Here is an 18,940-nt window from a genome sequence, read left to right as displayed (position 1 = left end):
AAAGAATTGATGCTTTCGAACTGTGGTGTAAGAGAAGACTCTTGAGAGTCCCTTGGACTGCAAGAAGATCCAACCAGTCCATCCTAAAGGAGATCAGTCCTGAATATTCATTGGAAGGACTGATGCTGAAGCTGAAGTTCCAATTCTTTGGCCACCTGATGTGAAGAACTGACTCCTAAGACTCTGATGCTGGGAAAGATTGAAGGCGGGAGGAGAAGGGGACGACAGAGGATGAGATGGCTGGATGGCATCACCGACTTGATGGACATGAGTTTGAGCAAGCTCTGGGAGTTAGTGATGGACAGGGAAGCCTGGCGTGCTGCGGTTCATGGGGTTGCAAAGAGTTAAACACAACTGAGCGACTGAACTGAACTAGGAGCAAGTTAAACTGGATTTTCTCCTGGCATCCAAAGGGACCAGATCACATTCTTTAAAACTATATTTGGGTAGTTATAAAGTAATTGTCCACCAATTAAAAATTTTTAAAAAGTCACAAGGAGAAAAAAGCCAGATAACATATATTAAAAAGAAAAACTACATTAGGGTAAGAACAGTTCATCAACTGCTCTTTTGGGGGACACACTTAATTTTATGCTGTTCTCACCCTTGCGCTTTACTATAAACTCAAAGCATATAAATGACCACTTTTTAGTCTGAAACAAAAAAAAATATAACAAACAGGCTCAGGTGAATAAGCCCTTCTAAGAATCAGGCTCACTTTACTATTCTAGATCAGGGGTTGGCAAACTACTGCTGTAAAGGGCCAGAAAATAAATGTTTTAGGTTTGGGGAGCTGTTACTCAACTTTCTTAGAGTGATTCAACACTGCCAGTATACAGCAAAAGTAGTCACAGCCTATAATACGCCGGTGACTGTGATAATACGCAAATGCCTCTGATTGTGTTGAATAAAACTTTATTTACAGAAATGATGGGCTGCCTTTGGCCCAAGGGTCACAGTTTGCCCATCCCTGTTCTAGATAATACCCACGAATGGCACCTTTCTTCTGAAAACTGCAAAGTGCCTCTCAAGGTTCTCGCTGGATTAATGTCCACTTGCACAGTGTTTGCTCTGAGAGCAGATCCAGATCTAGGGCAGAAAGACCCTGCAAGACCTGCAGATTCAATGTTTACGAGCCCAGCTGCAGGTCGGCATGGTCAGAAATTGACAGGAATCCAGAAGCGCCTGTTTCTGCTTCAATGCAGGCAGCTATTCCTGGCTTTGGCTAATTTTGGCGGGGTAATCAGGAGCTAAGGATGATGCCCACTTTGACGCTCTGGTGGCAGGTGAAGATGCAGAGAAAGGTAATAAGTTAGGGGTAATAAGGTACCTCAACAGCCTTAAAGGGTCAGTGCAACTTCCAAAACAATAAACATAAGTCGGCACTAAGGAATTTATTGCTCAGGCCACCAGGCTGATCAACTCAGAGGTAAATCTGCTCAGCCATGGCTAAAAGCCAAAAATAAAATCCAAAACCAAATACATAAAAGTTGCGAGAGCAGCAACAGCTAGGAATCACAGAATTCCCTACAGGTAAGGAAACCTTACCAATCAGCTTAGCCAGCCCTTTCATATTACCAGTGGGAAAAACAAGACCTAAAGAGGCAGAGGTAACTTGCCCAGCTAGTTTGTGAAGGAATTACCAAATGCCAGCCATCTTTGAGTTCCAGTCTGTTATTTCCCCCTACAGAATCAGAATTAAAGGGGAAACACCACATAAGCGCCCATGTCGTGCGATTATGACAGCTAATTACCTGACCGCCCTTAAAGACAAGTTTCCTATTGGGACACACATGGTACCAGAGAACAGCTGAAATTTACTGAGGGGAATAGAAGGCTTCCTATCACTGGTGTAATGCGGCTGACAGAAATTGCACAGGATAAAGCATTAAATGGCCATCTTCCCAAGAATACAAATGCTGGTCTCTCATATTGTATGATAACATGGCAAGAACAGACTGCGAAGTTCTTAGAGCAAAGTTTGCATTGATCTGTTTCCCTCCTAACAGATCAAAGGCAAACGTTATCCTCGTATCTTTGGTGTCAGTGACATAGAGGATCCCTTGGGCGATGAAGGCGTTGCCAGCCTTGGACTTGGGGTATGTAGTGTTGATGTGCTGCACCACGGAGAAGGTCCTCTCCTCCAGCTGTGCAACAAGGATGCTTGAGCCGTCCGCGCTGGAAGCATAGATAATCCAAAGGCCCTTTTCATCTACAGCTAAATTGAAGTACGTCTTGGAATTCGCAAAGAGGTATTTTCGATCAAAATACAAGGCATTTTCAAGCTTCAGAGTTTGGGATGTTTCTTTGCCAAATTCAAACCTGAAATGTGTAAAAGAAAAAAAAGTAGATATGAGACACCATTTTTACGGACAAGCGTGGTTTTTAGGACAAGTGTGGTTTTTAGGCTCCTCTGTTCACCTAGGGTGGGGCCTGGGATTCTGCCTTTCTAGTAAGTTGCAGGTTGTGCTCATTCTGCTATTACATCTGCAACACCGTGAGCAGTGCGGATGTAGAGGCTGGTGACTGCATCTCAGTGTCCACCTACTAACCATGTGACCCTGGTAAAAGTCCTCACTTCCTGAATCCTCAGGTGTCTGCTCACCTCCTGATATGCCCCCTCAAAGCTGCAAGGGGCCTTAAAAGATAATCTAGTCTGTCATTTCATTTTACTAATGAGAAAAGGAGATGTGACCAGCTCAGGAATACAGATAAGCAGTTTAAACTCAGGCTTTTGATCTCCACATTTGGGGTGATTCCTCTACTCCATGCTGGAGTTTTAAGATAAAAATTTCACAGCAGGCTCAATGAAGGAAGTCAGCAGCTGAGAAGTGAAGTAGCAAAGTCATGGCTGTGAAGTCACTTTTCTTTCTTTGGTAAACAAGGAGATCAATGAAGTGACGGCGTGAAACCCCATGCCCCTCAGCTCCTGGAGGCTGTTTGATCTGGCAGACTCCAAACCTACATCATAGCAAAGTGGATTTTGATTCAGCTTCAGGAATGAAAATTCAGGGACTCAAGGTTAAAAGAAAAGAAAAACACCAGAGGGCGCCATTGGGCAGCAGCAGAACTGTGACAGGCGCGGAGCTGTGGGTCTGCACTGGAGTACAGCAAGCTTGAAACCAGTTAAGAAATCCTGAAGTAAATCTGAAAAGAAACTAGATAAGAGTGAGGGCTTGAGAAGGTCTTTCATGCCCATCTCTGCTCTCAGGGCTCCCTTCCTCTGAATGCCAGGGATTCAGGACTGCCACTGGGTCCCTGTCTGATACTGGCGCTTACAGTTGCTTTTCTTGAAGAGGCTCGTCTCTTCCAGCAAAAAAGGGTCTAATTCCAGTCTGCCTCTGATTCTCCTCCCAGACTGTAGCCAGGCACTAGAGCAGGGCCCCAGTATAGTTGTTCTAACCTCACACAAGCTTAGTGTCATTAGAAGCCACTCTTTCTTAGGGTGGCCAATCCTCCTCTGGGCCTCATTTACCCCAGAATACCCCACGTAACTGCTCTCAGTTGCTCAGTCATGTGTGACCCTTTTGTGATCCCATGCAGTGTAGCCTGCCAGGCTCCTCTGTCCAAGGGATCTCCCAGGAAAGAATGCTGGAGTGGGTAGCCATTCCCTTCTACAGGGAATCTTCCCATAGATTGAACAGCTTTGACTGAGCCTGTTTGGCAGGTGGATTCTTTACCACTGTGCCACCTGGGTGGCTCTATATATGGCAGCCACAAGGCTTCCTAGTGGTAAAGACCCTGCCTGCCAAGGCAGGAGACAAAAGAGATGTGTGTTGGATTGCTGGGCTGGGAAGATCCCCTGGAGGAGAGAATGGCAATCCACTCTGTATTCTTGCCTAGAGAATCCCATGGACAGAGGAGGCTGGTGGGCTACAGTCCATGGGGTCGCAAAGGGTCGGACACAACTGAAGCGACTTGGCACATGTTCACATGCAGGTAGCCATGGGACTGAATGGGAACAAATGTCACAGAAAGCAGTGTGTGGGGAGAGAGGGCTTCTGGATGGGTGGCGGGTCAGTTATCTCTTTCTTTTAGTGCAAGATTCTGTCTAGATGAGGTAGCCAGGAGGTGCTGAGGTGGTGAGGGAACCCAGGGGGGGAGGTGGTGCAGAGGCACAGGAGGGGGTGCCTCCAGCCACAGCTGACGTGTGTGTCTGACGTGGTTGGTTTGACCACATGATGTACTAGCAAGCCCATGCCCATGAGGGAATCCAGTCCTCCCTCAAGATACAGGTCTCTTGTTTGGAATAATGAGGACCACAGCTTTCATAACACTGGAATTGTCATTTCCAATGGGAGTACAGTTGGAGGGCTGCAGAGGTTCTCATCCATCTTTCCATTTGTAGTGAGGACACAGAAATTACCAGAAGTGGTGTCTCTCCTCTGAGGTCACAAATAAGTAGGTGGGAGGGTTGGAACTTGATTGAGTTCACTGCTCCATTGATTTGCCCAAGATGACATCTGCTTCTAAAGCCCAGGACTTGATTTCTTCTTGAGCCATGCAGACAACCTTTAGCAATTCTTGTGTGGAGCCAGGAAGCCTGGGCCGCTGTCCTGGGCCCCGACTACCTGGGTGGCCACCTCTCCTGCCCATGGGAAAATGGAGGGCGTGTGGAGGCGGCTTGGTGAGGGCTCTGTCGGGACGAAAGAACCACCTGAAGGCCTTGCAGTCTCTAGTGCTCAGAGATCTCAGCTGTGACACGAAATTCTTCACACCCAACAGTTTTCAGAACAAAACTGATTTGGGGGTATGACACCTTCCTGCCAGAGGGAGGCCTGGATTCTGCTTTCTTTCCTAAAGGGTAAGAAAGCTTCTGCGTGCCCCCACCCCCGCCCCCGACCCCCCCATCAGTCCCAGCCTCCTTCTCGCTGGCCCTGAACTTACACTTGGTTCCAGACCAGCAATAAATGCAATGGGGGCTCACTCCTTGTGGCCTGCGGTTCATTCAGTCAGCAAACCCTGACTGACCTCTGGCTGTGTGCCAGGCCCCAGGAACATAAAGAGGGTAGACCCACAGTCCCTTCCCTTAAGTAGCTGAAGTGTGACTAAAGCGCCACGCACAGTAGGTGCTAGCTGGGATGGGTGAGGAGGGGCAGCGGGGCCCTGAAGGACTCACCTCACTATGGTGTTGGAGCCTCCCTTGTGGTAGTAGAGAGAGTTATTGTGAACAGTGTGCCCACAGCCGTGGAAATAGTACGGGAGGTGGATGAGCGTGTAACTGCCGTTCAGCAGTGAGGGCTGGTCTTCGAATTCCTTCACCCTGATGCCTGTAGGAGGGAAATCAGGGAAAGGCAGTCACAGCTCGGAGGTGAGTCGGGGGAAGAGGGGTAAAAGGACAGAAGGTGAGACTCAGACGTCCTGCAAGGGTCCTTGTCCAGTTTCAAGATCCCAGGCTCCCAAACCCCAAGGCCAGTTCTCTTCCGTGGATTCCTGAACCATCTTTTGAACACAGTAACCAGAGTTGCTTTTGCTCCTCCCAGGAAAACGGTACCATGCCCTCCCCTACAATTTCATCAACTTTTCTGCCAGACTGCCACGGGCCTGCATTGTGAAGAGCACCTGTGCGGTCACCTCCCACCACTGCACTCCAAGGGGGCCATGCTGCCTCAATGGCCTTGCTCTTCCCTTTAGAGTCACAGATTCCCTTTCAGCTGGTCATCTGGACAGTTACTGGCAGCTGATGAGTGTGCCTGGATGAAACCAAAGTAGCATGTCTGAGCTGTTGCTCTGACTAGTAGGCATGGCCAGGCCTCTTCCGGCTTGGGGCCACTGCAATTCCTGACCACATCTGTTTGGGACAGTGTGGTGCAGTAGACCTTCAAGATGGTACCTCACCCACTCCCCTGGGCTCTCAGATACTGCAGTATCTGAGAAAAGTGGCCAAAAGGATTCTCCTTAAAGAAAGAGAGCCTGTGCAAAAAAAAAAAAAATGTCTCTGGCATTTCTTCTTCATTATGGTTTCAGGGTTTATAAAGGGTTTATCAGTCAGGATGCTATTTGTTTCCTCCCGGACACTTTGCCAAAAAGCTACAGTGGAGGTACCCTGGTCATGTCCCTATTATCTGAACTGTGAGGTTTGTCACCAGTGTGCTCAACTGAGAAGAGCATTCTGCCCACTCATTTGGGCTTTCTAAAATTATAAAAAAGCAATTCTGTTACACCAGTGAGCAAGGATTTCAGACACAGAAACAGGATAAGCCTGAACGGAGGCAACAGAGGAAAGATAAAATTACGACAGAGATATGGATTATCTGCCAAGTAAAAGCACCTGAGAAATGTTCAGTCACCCAGATGCGTTCATCACTCTTGTTAGCAGACTCTCTTATCCAAGTCCCAAACGTCTCTTTAACTTTCAACACTTGTATTGGATTTCCAATGGATGTGATCATGGATTCTATCAAAAGAAGAGAAAGTTACTCACCTCCCAGTTATGACTGTCACCTACAAACTGGCAGTTGCCATTGGCACTTGCCACCTACCTCTACAAGGATTAAATCATGTGCTGATGCAGCTGCTGACTTTCCACATCCCCTGAAAGGAGCTAAGGGTGGAGAGCAGAAATGAGGCACGCTGTCCTCAGTGGAGGCAGAAGTGGGGGACTGGTAGAACAGGTCTTCAGAGATATTTTCAGGAGCTGATTTTATGAGCGCAGGCTGAAGAATTGATGCTTTTGAACTGTGATGTTGGAGAAGAGTCCCTTGGACTGCAAGGAGATCTATCCAGTCCATCCTAAAGGAAATCAGTCCTGAATATTCATTGGAAGGACTGATGCTGAAGCTGAAGTTCCAATATTTTGGCCACCTGATATGAAGAACTAACTCAATGGAAAAGATCCTGATGCTGGGAAAGATTGAAGGCAGGAGGAGAAGGGGACGACAGAGGATGAGATGGTTGGCTGGCATCATCGACCCAATGGGCGTGGGTTTGAGTAAACTCTGGGAGTTGGCGATGGACAGGGAAGCCTGGCATGGTGCAGTCCATGGGGTCACAAAGAGTCAGACATGACTGAGTAACTGAACTGAACTGAACTGAAGTCATGTTCATATGGTGGCTCAGACAGTAAAGAATCTGCCTGCCATGTGGGAGACCTGGGTTCAATCCCTGGGTAGAGAGATCCCCTGGAGAAGGAAATGGTAATCCACTCCAGTATTCCTGCCTGAGAATTCCATGGACAGAGGAGCCTGGCTGGCTACAGTAAGTGGGGTCACAAAGAGTCAGACATGACTGAGAGACTAACACTTTCACTTTCTAAATATCTAGAAAAGTACCCAAATCCTTCATGGTGATGACTGCTCCATGTGACTTGCAGAAACTTTGATTGCATGTACTCCTCCTTCACCAAAATCACATATATACTGACCTTTCCCCCTACCGTTCTGGAGCAGTTTCTCAGAGCTACCTGAAATGCCTTCTCCTGGGCTATAGTCCTCATTTTGCAACAAAAGAAACATGACTCACAACTCGCACATTGTGCTTATATTATTTTTTTAGTCCATATGACTTTAAGGTATCTGATTTCTGAGTTTTAAAACAGGATGCTCTGAGACTTCCCTGATGGTCCAGTGGGTAATAACCTGCCTGCCAATGCAGGGAACACAGGTTCGATCCCTGGTCCGGGAAGACGCCACATGCTGCAGAGCAACTAAGCCCGTGACCACAACTACTGAGCCCACACTCTGCAGCCCTCGAGCCACAGCCACTGAGCCTGTGCAACACAGCTACTGAAGCCAGTGCACCTAGAGCATGTGCTCCACAGCAAGAGAAGGTGCCGCAGTGAGAAGTCCTTTCACCGCAACGAGAGTAGCCCCCGCTACTGCAGAAAACCTGTACACAGCAATGAAGACCCATACACAAATAATTGAAAAAATAAACAGGATGCTTTGTTTCTGTACCTGCTTGTGGGGAATGGTGTTCACTGACTTTCTCATCAGTTTTTCCAACCAAGGTATCATCATTTGGTACAGCACACGTCTCACCTAAAACAACAAAGATAATCAGAGCAAACGCAGTTGGCGCGGTGAGATGTGTATAACTTTATAACTGGTGCTTTCAGCCACCTCATTCCAGATTCGAGTTCCATAAGCATCCTTGGTTTTTGCTTGCTTGCTTTTAAGCACCAACTCATATGCTTCCATTTTTTCCCCCTCTGCCTGGTGAGTTCCCAACAAGCATTTCATGACCATAGTTGCTAAGACTGTACAATCCCGAGAGGATGTCAGTAATAGGAAAATGTCACCTGAGTCAGCTATCCTAACCCTCAACAACCTGGAGGAGAGGGGGAAGGCTTACTGACACATTCCTGGCCACTCTGGGCAGGTGGGAATCTATCACAGTTTGCATTTTCTGGAGGGATTTTCACCCTCAGGGAAGTTGATGGGGATGAGGAGCAGCCTCATGATGGGGTGGCCCATTTCACCCTGTCTTCCTGAACTGTCAGGGAGCAGAGGAAGAAGAAGCCTAGAGACAGCCCAGACCAGAGAGGTCGGGGCCCCTTTCCCCTCCCCATTTTCCATGTTTTTTTTCTGCTCAAAGACCTGTGGGACCCAGGCCCTTGAAGGGCACCTGATTCATAGTTGGTTTGAGGCTATGAAGCATAGATTCATCTTCCTTAGCAAATGGGCTGAACTCAGACCTTTGGTGAAGAGGTGGCTCAGGTGGCAGAAGCAGCCCAGAAGGTGGGGGTAGTGTGGCCAGTGGGAGATGAGAGGGCGCAGACCGGCTGGCAGCAGGTCTCAGCAAATCGGGCTTTCCGGGAAAGGCCAGGACCCCACTTCCCTAGGCAAATTCTGAGGGTTTCCGATCACCTTGTGGTTGCTAGATAGAAAGGAGCACCTCCACCGTCACTAGGGAAACACACAGAATAAACTACAGAGGCATCTATATTAGTAAAATAGGGAGACTCTTCTCAAACGTTCCTTTAGCTGGATGAGCCCTGTCTCTCTGCAGCCCATCTGCCATGGATGAGAGTGGTCTCGGGGCTGTGACTCTCCACACACAATCCTGCCTCTCAAGTCCCCCCCCCCCCCCCCCCAGCCCCGAGTTTCCACTTAAGGGCCTGGGCTTCGCACAGAGAGGGTCAGAGAGACCCTCCCATTCTCAGTCTGAAGAAAGGGTCTCATTAACTTGCGCAGGGCTTACCCACCAGCTCCTGAAGCCGAGGGGGTGGGACGGGGTTAAAGGAAAGGGATAGAAGGGGCAGGAGCGAGGGCCAAGCTCGGATGCTGGATGCCTGGCAACCAGGACTCACTCCTGGGAGGCAGAGCAGAAGGAAACGCCTCTCTTTCAAAGCAGTTTTCACAACCCTGAAGCCCCACCCCTGCCGACCAGCCTCTTAGCAGATAGGCTAGGCTGGGAGGGTACCTCTCTAGCACCCCTCTAGCACCCCTCTCACTGCTGACAGAGCCTCTGGCAAGTCCGAATTCCACAGAATCAGGGTCGGACTTCCCCTCCTCTCAGGGGATGGTTCTGCTCAGCCTGCACCCCCAGGGAAGCTGAACAAAGGGCTGATGCTAAGGGAAAGGGTGGTGTTGAATTAACAGCCTGCTCACTGCAGGGCAGGGTCATAATCAGGCTCCATTTACTGGACGTGATGGTGACATCTCCGAAAGCTCAGATTCACCCATTTTGACAGGTGAGTGTGTGCCCCTCCACCCACTCAAACATCTTCCAGAAAGAACAGTGTACCAGACAGAATGAAAGAGTGTTTAGGAAAGTGGTGGAGAAATCCACAGCAAGTGAGAAAGAAACCCCAGTCAGGACCCTCTTCTCTGCTTGCCAGGAAGCCAGGCATCCAGTTGTGCCTCCTCATGGCCCAAGTTAGGGGAATAAGTCCCTGAACATCGCTGTGTGGAGAAGTTATAGCAGCATCTGAGACTGACTTTTCATTAGCATGGCCCATGATTTCTTCTTAGCTCTCAACCCCATGGCCACCCCTGTCACAACTGGCCGAAGAACAAGCCATCCAGGCCGGCCAGAGATCGGTGCCCTTGCATTACTTTGCCAACAAAGGTCCGTCCAGTCAAGGCTATGGTTTTTCCAGTGGTCAAGTATGGATGTGAGAGTTGGACCATAAAGAAAGCTGAGAGCCAAAGAATTGATGCTTTTGAACTGTGGTGTTGGAGAATACTCTTGAGAGTCCCTTGGACTGCAAGGAGATCCAACCAGTTTATCCTAAAGGAGATCAGTCCTGGGTGTTCATTGGAGGAACTGATGACGAAGCTGAAACTCCAATACTTTGGCCACCTGATGCGAAGAGCTGACTCATATGAAAAGACCCTGATGCTGGGAAAGATTGAGGGAGGGAGGAGAAGGGGATGACAGAGGATGAGATGGTTGGAGGGCATCACCAACTCAATGGACATGAGTTTGAGTGAACTCCGGGAGCTGGTGATGGATAGGGAGGCCTGCTGTGCTGCAGTCCATGGGGTCGCAAAGTTGGACACAACTGAGCAACTGAACTGAACTGTCCTTTGTTGGCTTATTCTCAACGTGTGGATTTCTGTCTCTGAGAGGAAAATGTTCCAAGCAGGGGCTTTACAGGCAGGCACACAGGTTTGAATCCCAGCTGTTGCTTACTGAGTGGCCGTGGACAGACTATGTAGCTCCCTGGGGTTTCAGCTTTGTATCTGTGAACTGGTCAGAATACGACTCCTATATCTTAGGGCTAGTGTAGAATTAAATGAACTGAGCACTTAGCCCTATGCCTACAATGTCACTAGCACTGTTAGCAAAGCTTAGAGGTGATGATGGCAGTACTGGGGTATCTATGGGGAGTTAGACGATCTGAATTTCCCCATAGTCTCCATCCCTCCAGCATCAGTCAAGCCCTCCATGCTCCAGAGATGGTGGATCTGGCAAGAAAGAGGAATAGTCTGGTGATGGCTCAGCCTTTATAGAGAATCCACCTGCCAAATAGGAGACCTGGGTTTGATCCCTGGGCTGGGAAGATTCCCTGGAGAAGGGAATAGCTACCCCATCCAATAATCTTGCCTAGAGAATTCCATGGTGGAGCCTGGCAGGGTACAGTCCATGGGGTTGCAAAGAGTTGGACACGACTGAGCAACTAGCTCAAGTGAAGGAAGAGGGATGAGGGCAGGAGGCAGGAGGCCTGATTCTAAACCTGCCACCAGTCCTTACCCTGGGCAGGCTATTCAGGCCTCCCAGGTCGGTGGAGAAGGGGAGGGAATACTCGCTTTGGGCAAAATCTCCCCTTATTTAAAACAATCTGGTCACAAAGTCTGGGTGAAGCCTGAGAGCTTGGCATTGTTAACTGAAGAGGTGGCTCCCTAGGGCAGGGGTGTGTGACCTGGGCACTGGCCGTTGAACATGTTTGGCTGCCGAGGGCCTTTGGATCTTCTGCTTCCAGGGGGACCTGGAGGACCTGGAGGGCCTGGGGGCCCAGGTGGGCCAGGTGGGCCAGGTGGGCCTTGGTCACCTTTGGTACCTGGAGAAAGAGAGAGAGAAGCAGGGGTGGGAGTTGATTAGAGAGCTGTAAGCAGAGATGGGTTCCACACAAGGGAAAAGGAGACGGAGCCGCTCCAGGGAGGCTGGCCAAACCCTGGACAGTGGTCCTCCAGCACTCACTCACACAGGGTCAAGGGAGCTCCCACAGAAGGCGCTGAGTTTCAACTCTGTGCCAGGAACTGTGCCGGGAATTTTAGAAATCTCCCCCTTCTTCCCTCCCAAGTACTCTGTGAGGCAGTACCAGCAGGTCCTCGGGTGACCCGGGTCTCAGGGAAGTTCAGGGCTTTGCCCCAGGTCACAGCTGGAGCAGAGCTGCCCCCTCCCCCCACAACACTCAGGGCTATCTCACTTCTTAGCTCATCCTCTTTTTGTTGGCTGATGTTGGGAGATCTCAACCCTGACTGTTTATTAGAATCACCCAAGGAGCTCAAATACAATTATAATGCCTGGACCCCATCCCAGATTACTTCATCAAAATGATGGGGAAGCTGGTCATCTGTAGTTTTTAAAACCTCCAAGGATACTTTCAGGCATGAGAAATACTGCTCCATGTTGTGGAAGAGATCAGGGGGTGGCTGTCCAGCTTTGGGACCTTGGGCAGGCAGTGTATCCCTCTGAGACTGGTTCTTCATTTCCAGATTCTCATATCCCTGCCCTGCCCTGTGAGAACCCACTGAGGTCACCAGGGTGAGTGTGCTGATGGTTGGATTCCCTACACATCAGCAGGTGGAGTCACTACACACCTGATTCTGGTGGCCACGTGGGTGCAGCCCTTTGCAGGGGCCTTTGGTTCTGCAAGTTGCGTAAAGATGCCGCTAGTCTGGGATATTCAGCCCTTTGGCTCTATACTCCTTTTCTGGGCTGACTGGTGATCTGACATCTCTTTAGCTGCCTCTTCCCAGCCCCACCAAATAGGCCTTTTCAGCTGCTTTAGAACTAAAGGGGCAAGCAGGGGTCACAGAGGCTGAGGGTGGTTCTAAGCCCCCAGCAGAAAAGGCAGAGATCATGGCAGATGTGGTCCAGCCCTCCTTTTCCTTCTCTGCCTTCTGGCCAGAGGACACACTGAGCTCTGGCCTAGTCTCTAGAATTGGAGTACACTCAGAGATGCTGCTTTCCTGAATGCTTTGTGGTCACCCTCATTTGTTTGGTAATATAGGGGTGTGTGATATTCTGGATGTGTAGATTTCCCATATAACTGAATATAACATGATCTTATAGTTTCAAAATATATTCACACACACATATATATATATGAACCCTGTTGAAACACCTCTTAAATTTTACATATTTTGTGCACAACCTCCTTTTTTGGAACAAGGCATGCTAAACCTAATTTGATTTTTCCTGGGTGCTTTGATCTTTACATAGTACCTGGTAAATGGCAGGTGCTCAAGAAATTTTGAAAGCTGGATGGGACACTGATTCAGGGTCACTGTCCTGAACATCTATCATCCTGGCTTCTTGAGGACAGATATCATGTCTTACTCATTTTCATATTTCCATTTTCAGCTGTTATAGCAAAGTCCCTAATTCATAAATGGTATTCTCTGATATTCAAAAATGCTTATTGAACACACGAATAGGGTAGTTATGCTTTTATAGTACAAATGGTCCCCAAAGTAAAGTGCTTTTAAAATTCTGTCTCTTCCTCCTCCATGACCATCAGCTGTACTCTTTCCACCATGTCATTGCCTTTCTGAAGCTTGCTGTGCCATAGACACCAATTACCTGCTTTTAACCTGGGCTGGAAACCAGATAAAGAAGATCAGCAACCATGTTTGCCTCAATCCTATGTTAAGAACCTTAGGATAAGGGTCTGAAGACGGCCTGAGCTCAACTCTGAAGCTTGTACTTTCTGCTGTCCTTTGAAATTTCTCACTTCTCTTGTTCTGGATTGCGCTGGATTTAACAGATATTTGAGGGAAGTTTCCTTCATCCTAAATCCAGCCAACCATGGCATGGTGCTTTATCTCAACTACTTATGCTTAGATCTCAGGTTTGGTCTTACTAGCACTGGGCTTACACATGGTTTTCTCCCTGTCAAAAGCACAGGACTGTAAAACATGCTAAGAAACAGATGGGCATCCAGGGCAGATAAGGAGAGATGACCCAGAGCAGCCTTGGTACAAGAAACCAGGATGGTTTCTGGGCCCATTTACCCCAGGAGAAGACCACAGCACCAGCCCCTTACCTGCGGGGAGCACATCATTGGACACGTCCCCTTTGTCTCCCTTGTCACCCTTCTGCCCTGCTGGGCCCTCATTTCCAGGCAAGCCCAGCTCACCAGGGTCTCCCTTTTCCCCTGGAGTTCCTGTGGCTCCAGGTGGCCCTGAGGAAAAAAAATGATTTATGAGCCTGTTGTGCAGGAAATTCTGGTATACTACTTTGCAATACTATGCTTTGTGTTTTTAAAGTGAAGCAGCTTCAGAAACCAAATACATAACACTTCATAATCATTTTAGGACAGCAGCAAGGTATAAATTCATGAAAGAATATACTTCTAGGTCATTCTGTTGAATTTTTTTTAGAGACATTTTGCTGGGCCAACAGGTTGGAGAGAGGAGTGAACCCCAACAGGGACAGTCACAGTGAGAGCAGAAAGAAGGGGAAGCCTCATCAGAAATCTGCCCTTCCCACCCCACAAGGGAGGGCTGAGCACTCGGAAGACTTTGTTAGGCCCTTGAACAGTGGATGTTGTCATCTGCATTATCTGGTGTATCCTTCACAATACTGGGGTTGTAGGCTGGTCAGTTTTCCTTACTCTCACTTGGTAGAAATTGTAAATTAGGCTTACAGGGTTTACAACTGAGGCTGCTAAGTGAGCAGCAAAAATCTTGATTCCATCTCCAACACCCTTTTCTTTGACATTTGGATGCAAAATCTTTTTAAGCAAAATAGCAAAACAGATCACACTGCTTTAGGACAAGCATTATGAGGGATGGAGATATTGTGAACAACAGGTAATGGACAAAATTTCTGTCTCTGCTCACAGGGAGACATCACTACAGGAACTAGAGTCCTATGAGGAGGAGTCAAGATCACGCAGTGACTCATCGCAGCATTGGAAAATGGGCAGCACAGCATTCTGATGCTGGGAGAAAGGAAACCAATCTCACGCATCATGTGATGCCCCAACTCGTAGCAGCTTCCACACAGCAGCTTCGCTGAGGTGAGGAGACAAAAAAGTAGAGTTTGGGGACATAAAGGTGGCTGGGATTCATGGGACAGAATATGAGAGAGGAGGTCATTGTGTAGAAAGAGCTCTGGTGAACTTCAGAGGGGTTTCCTCAAGTCTTTGGCAGAGTAATAGTCTGTATAAGGTGAAAGTCTACCAGGCAGGGAAAAGAATGAACAGAAAGCCACTCACTATATGGCTCTCAGAGCTTGAACAGGGAAGGGTCCTAATTCCCGCCAGTCAAAGCAGAGGGATCTCAGAAAACGGCAGGCTGTGAGGTAGAGCCCTGGAAAGACTTGTGTTAGTAGTGAGGCTAAATTAGCCCAACAGTCAAGGCTGCTGTGGATCTATCGTAACAAACCTTAAAAATACTGAGCCGTAAGCTTAACTGCCTGCCAGGATAGAATTCAAAATCTGAATCATTTAGTCAATGTAATGTAGCATATTAATAATTTAAGCAAGGAAAAAATTACATGATCATCTTGATGGATACAAAAAAGACATTTGATAAAATTCAACACCTATTTTGAATAAAAATTCTCGTCACACTAGGAATAGAAGGAAATGTCCTCAATATGAAAAAGGGAATTTATGGAAAGAACCTACAGCTAACATCATCTCTAGAGCTTCCCTGTTGACTCATATAGGAAAGAATTCTCCTGCCAATGTAGGAGACTCAGGTATGATCCCCAGGTTGGGAAGGAGGAGGGCATGGCTACCCACTCCAGTATTCTTGCCATGGACAGAGGAGCCTGGTGGGCTAGAGTCCATCGGGTCACAAAAGGTGGGACATGACTGAGTGACTAAGCAACAACAACAACATTCCTAATAATGAAAGACTAAATGCTTTCCCCCTAAGATCAGGAGCAAGACAATGGTACCTATTCTTGTCACTTTAAATAAAGTACAATAAGGCAAAGAAAAAGAAACAGAGGCAAACAGATTGGGGAGGGATGAATTAAAACCGTCTTTATATATGATATGATTATTTATGTAGAAAATTTATTAAAAAGCTGCTAGAACTTATGGGCACCTAGGGATACTAAGAGGAAAAGTGATTGCTTACTATGTGCAAAGATATTGCCAAATATGGATGAATTAATATGATATCCCATTGCAGGCATCGTTTGTTCATTTTGACAAGAGCCTCCTGGAGATATCACTCAACAGAGATATTTTTCAAAGGGGCAGAGATTTCAGGCAACAGAGCCAGAGGCAAGTTTCAGTGAAAAACTTCAGTTTCTCTCAACCTCTATAACCAAGAGGCCTTAGGATTCATTGTTTTTCTAATTATGTGGCCAATCCCAAGCCCGCCTTAGGATTCATTGCTTTTTCTAATTATGTTGCCAAGCCCCTTCTTAAAGGTTCTGGCTGAGTTCCCCACCAGCTTGGCCAGTCCTCATTCCCTAACTGTCATTCTATGACATTGCAACTGTCCTCCCTCCAGATTTAAAACCAATTCTGATCCCCACCCCCAACTTCCTACCAGCTACACAGGATTCCTATATAACCATCCCAAGAGAATCATAGAATTTCAGATAGGAAGGCACCTTAGAGGTCATTTAGATTAACCTCCCATCCAACCCTGAACACCTCTCGACTCCCACCTGACTGGCTCTTCTCAAGCCCTTGCAGCAGTGGGGAGGTTATTATTAATAAATCGCGTCACACCACAGATGGCGCTGCCATCCTAGCCCATGATTCCCTAAAATGTGCAGCTGGCACTCCTAGCACCTTTTCTCTATGCCAAGGGGGTGAGAAGCTCTTTTAGATTCAAGGGAGCCTACACAGACCATCCCAAGGAAGACAGCAGTGTATGAAAGAACCTGAAAGTGCTGATCACATTAAAAAATGCAACAAACAGGGAAACATTAGCTCAATTTCTGCCAATGGAGTTGCTGGGGACACGGTGCAAGAGCATGTGAAGAAGAGCAAGGGACGCCCCTGCAGGGTAGCTACTGGAGGCTCTGCCGTGGAGTCAGTCACATGGATGAGGCAGGCCCCACAATGCATCTCTCACACCACGCTGAGATCCCACGGCTGGGGGTCACCTCTGCCCACAGTTATCAGGACATCTTTCTGGAAAGAGGCTCACTCACTGAAAAGCCCTTAATCAGGGACCTCTGCACGAGCCGATGTTCTTTTGTCAGTATTTTAAATAGGCAATTTGGCACATTATCTGAAGGACACAAAAGATGAGAACGTTGCCATAGAGTCCAGCCAGCACAATGCACCAGAAGATAACTGACACCTCCGAAAGGTGTCGTGTGACTCACATTCAGCAGCGCTCAGGGAAATGGTATCTTCTAGTTGCTTGAGGGTTTTCTTTTTCAAGCATTTATTCTAGTCACAAAGAGCCTTTGGCATCATCATTCGATTTCCTCTTCTTTTATTCCTTCCTTTTATGCATTTTTCCCCTTTCTCAAAAAGGCCAGGTGTGAAACAGGAGAACATTCTCACAGCTGGCATAATGCTCAGGGGCTGGTGCCTAATGCTCGGGATATTAAGGACTTTGCTCATGGGTGTATTTTGGCGCTCAGCTGTGTGTGTGCATGATCACTTTCTTCAAGAAACGGGAGGGCACGTTTTGTCTCTGTCGTCTTTGCCACCTCCACAAAGTTGTCCCTCTTCTTGGTTGGTGCAACCACCTTGGCCGTGCCTGGCCGTAGCGTGCAGAAGCATACCACCACCTCATCATGTTCGCTGGCAGAGGTGGCGGATGTGGCACTGTCTGCCTTCCCTGACTTGGCTACGGGCAGGGACACTGTTAAACACTGAGTGGCCTGGACCAGGGCAGTGTCTGTCCCATGACTGCTGGCAGGCTCGGAGTCAGCACATTCTGCTGCAGAAGAAAGGCCAGACTCTGCTCTCCTTGCTCGGGTGCTGGGTGTGGCTTTCTGCTGTTTTCCTTTCTCGTCGCCAGTGCCCACTCAAAACAAGTCATTTTCCCAGCTTTAGAGTCTGGGGTTGTGTGATCAACTGGGGTAAACGCCATCTTCATTGCAGGGGGTGAAGGAGGACATCTTATTTTTGGCAGCGCCATCTGTCACCCACTGAGGTGGAGGAGATGGGAGCTGAGGGTATTATGCAAAACCCAGACCCAAGGCTGGGATGAATAGGAGGAGGATGTTTATTTCTGTTTTTGTGGGGACTCAATTTTTAGAGAAAACACTGAAGCATTAACTCTTGAGTGAGAAAGTGAGAGGCAGATGGAAAGAAAGAAAATGCTTGGTTTTGAGGCATAGCATGTCAAACTTCGGAAAAGACGCTGTTTGCAAAAATGTCCGATTCTCTCTAAATCTAAGTTGATGGTTTCAAATAAATGTAGGCATTTCCACTCAGATTTCCTTCCCCACCCTTTGAAACAACACTACCACGTAATATCTAAGACTAATGCAGCACTTGCTCTGTGTCAGACCCTATTCTAAGCACTTTATATATATAAATTTAATCTTCCTAAAAACACTATTACTATTCTCATTTTCCAGTTAAGGAAACAGGGCGATTAAGTAACTTGCCCAGGTGCACACAGCTAGTAAGCAGACAAGCTGGGATCCAAACCAAGACTTCAAGCTCTGACTCTGGCCTATTCCACTCTTGTTCTTAGCTTTCCTAAGATCAGAAGGTGAGGGTTAGCTTCATATTTCAATATCCTGGAAACAACCGTTAGTCTGGAGCTCTAAACTCTGGTCTCATTAGGTTGGTCTTCTCAAGAGCCCACAGTGGCTCCCGGCTGCCTCCTGCAGACACAGAGCTGAAACCCCTGCTCCCTCCCCACCCCACCATCCTCACCTGGGGCCCTTCTCATAGGCAGGGCCAGCCTCCCAAACAGTGCCTCCAAGTAGGGCCTTTTCCTTCTCTTCTTGCAGTGCCCTCCCCATTTTCCCCTCTATTTATTGCCAAGGTGTGGATCACATGTCTCTCTCTTGTCCTTTACACTTAGCTCCACGGTACAACCCATCCTCTATACAGGATCCTATTTGTCCATTATCTTCACAATTAAGTTCAGATTTTTCTTCTGGCAGCATTCCCTGCTGTACAGAATAAAGCATCATCATATCAGAATAACGAGTTACAGAATTCATGCTGTACATAAACTCTATCTTCTCTTTCAACAGGACTGCAAGCCCTTACGGACAGAAGCTATGTCCTACTGTTCTCATTCCTTCCTTCTTCACTCATCAGTTCTTTACTGAGCCTTAGCTGGGGTCGGCAGAGAGCTGTGGCAAATAACAGGATACACAAGGCACAGTCTCTCCTTCACAGACAAACACTGGAGCAGACTGTTTCAAAACTGGA

General features: G+C 47.8%; 1 protein-coding gene across 2 annotated transcripts in view; it reads right to left on the bottom strand.

The window, feature by feature from the left end:
• Nucleotides 281–18,940, bottom strand: part of GLDN (gliomedin) — a 57,729-nt gene continuing 39,069 nt past the window's right edge. For both annotated transcript variants that reach the window (XM_018054194.1, XM_018054196.1), the window contains 6 exons: nucleotides 13,658–13,795; nucleotides 11,309–11,446; nucleotides 7,896–7,979; nucleotides 6,272–6,397; nucleotides 5,120–5,270; nucleotides 281–2,322 (listed from right to left, as the gene is read on the bottom strand). In XM_018054194.1, the coding sequence (XP_017909683.1) occupies nucleotides 1,845–2,322; nucleotides 5,120–5,270; nucleotides 6,272–6,397; nucleotides 7,896–7,979; nucleotides 11,309–11,446; nucleotides 13,658–13,795 (1,115 nt within the window). In that variant the 3' untranslated portion in view covers nucleotides 281–1,844. The remainder of the gene's footprint in view (nucleotides 2,323–5,119; nucleotides 5,271–6,271; nucleotides 6,398–7,895; nucleotides 7,980–11,308; nucleotides 11,447–13,657; nucleotides 13,796–18,940) is intronic.

Source organism: Capra hircus, chromosome 10 (assembly GCF_001704415.2).
Source record: "Capra hircus breed San Clemente chromosome 10, ASM170441v1, whole genome shotgun sequence".
Classification (NCBI taxonomy): domain Eukaryota; kingdom Metazoa; phylum Chordata; class Mammalia; order Artiodactyla; family Bovidae; genus Capra; species Capra hircus.
Note: the sequence above shows the minus strand (reverse complement) of the source record. Positions and strands in the feature narration are given on the sequence as shown.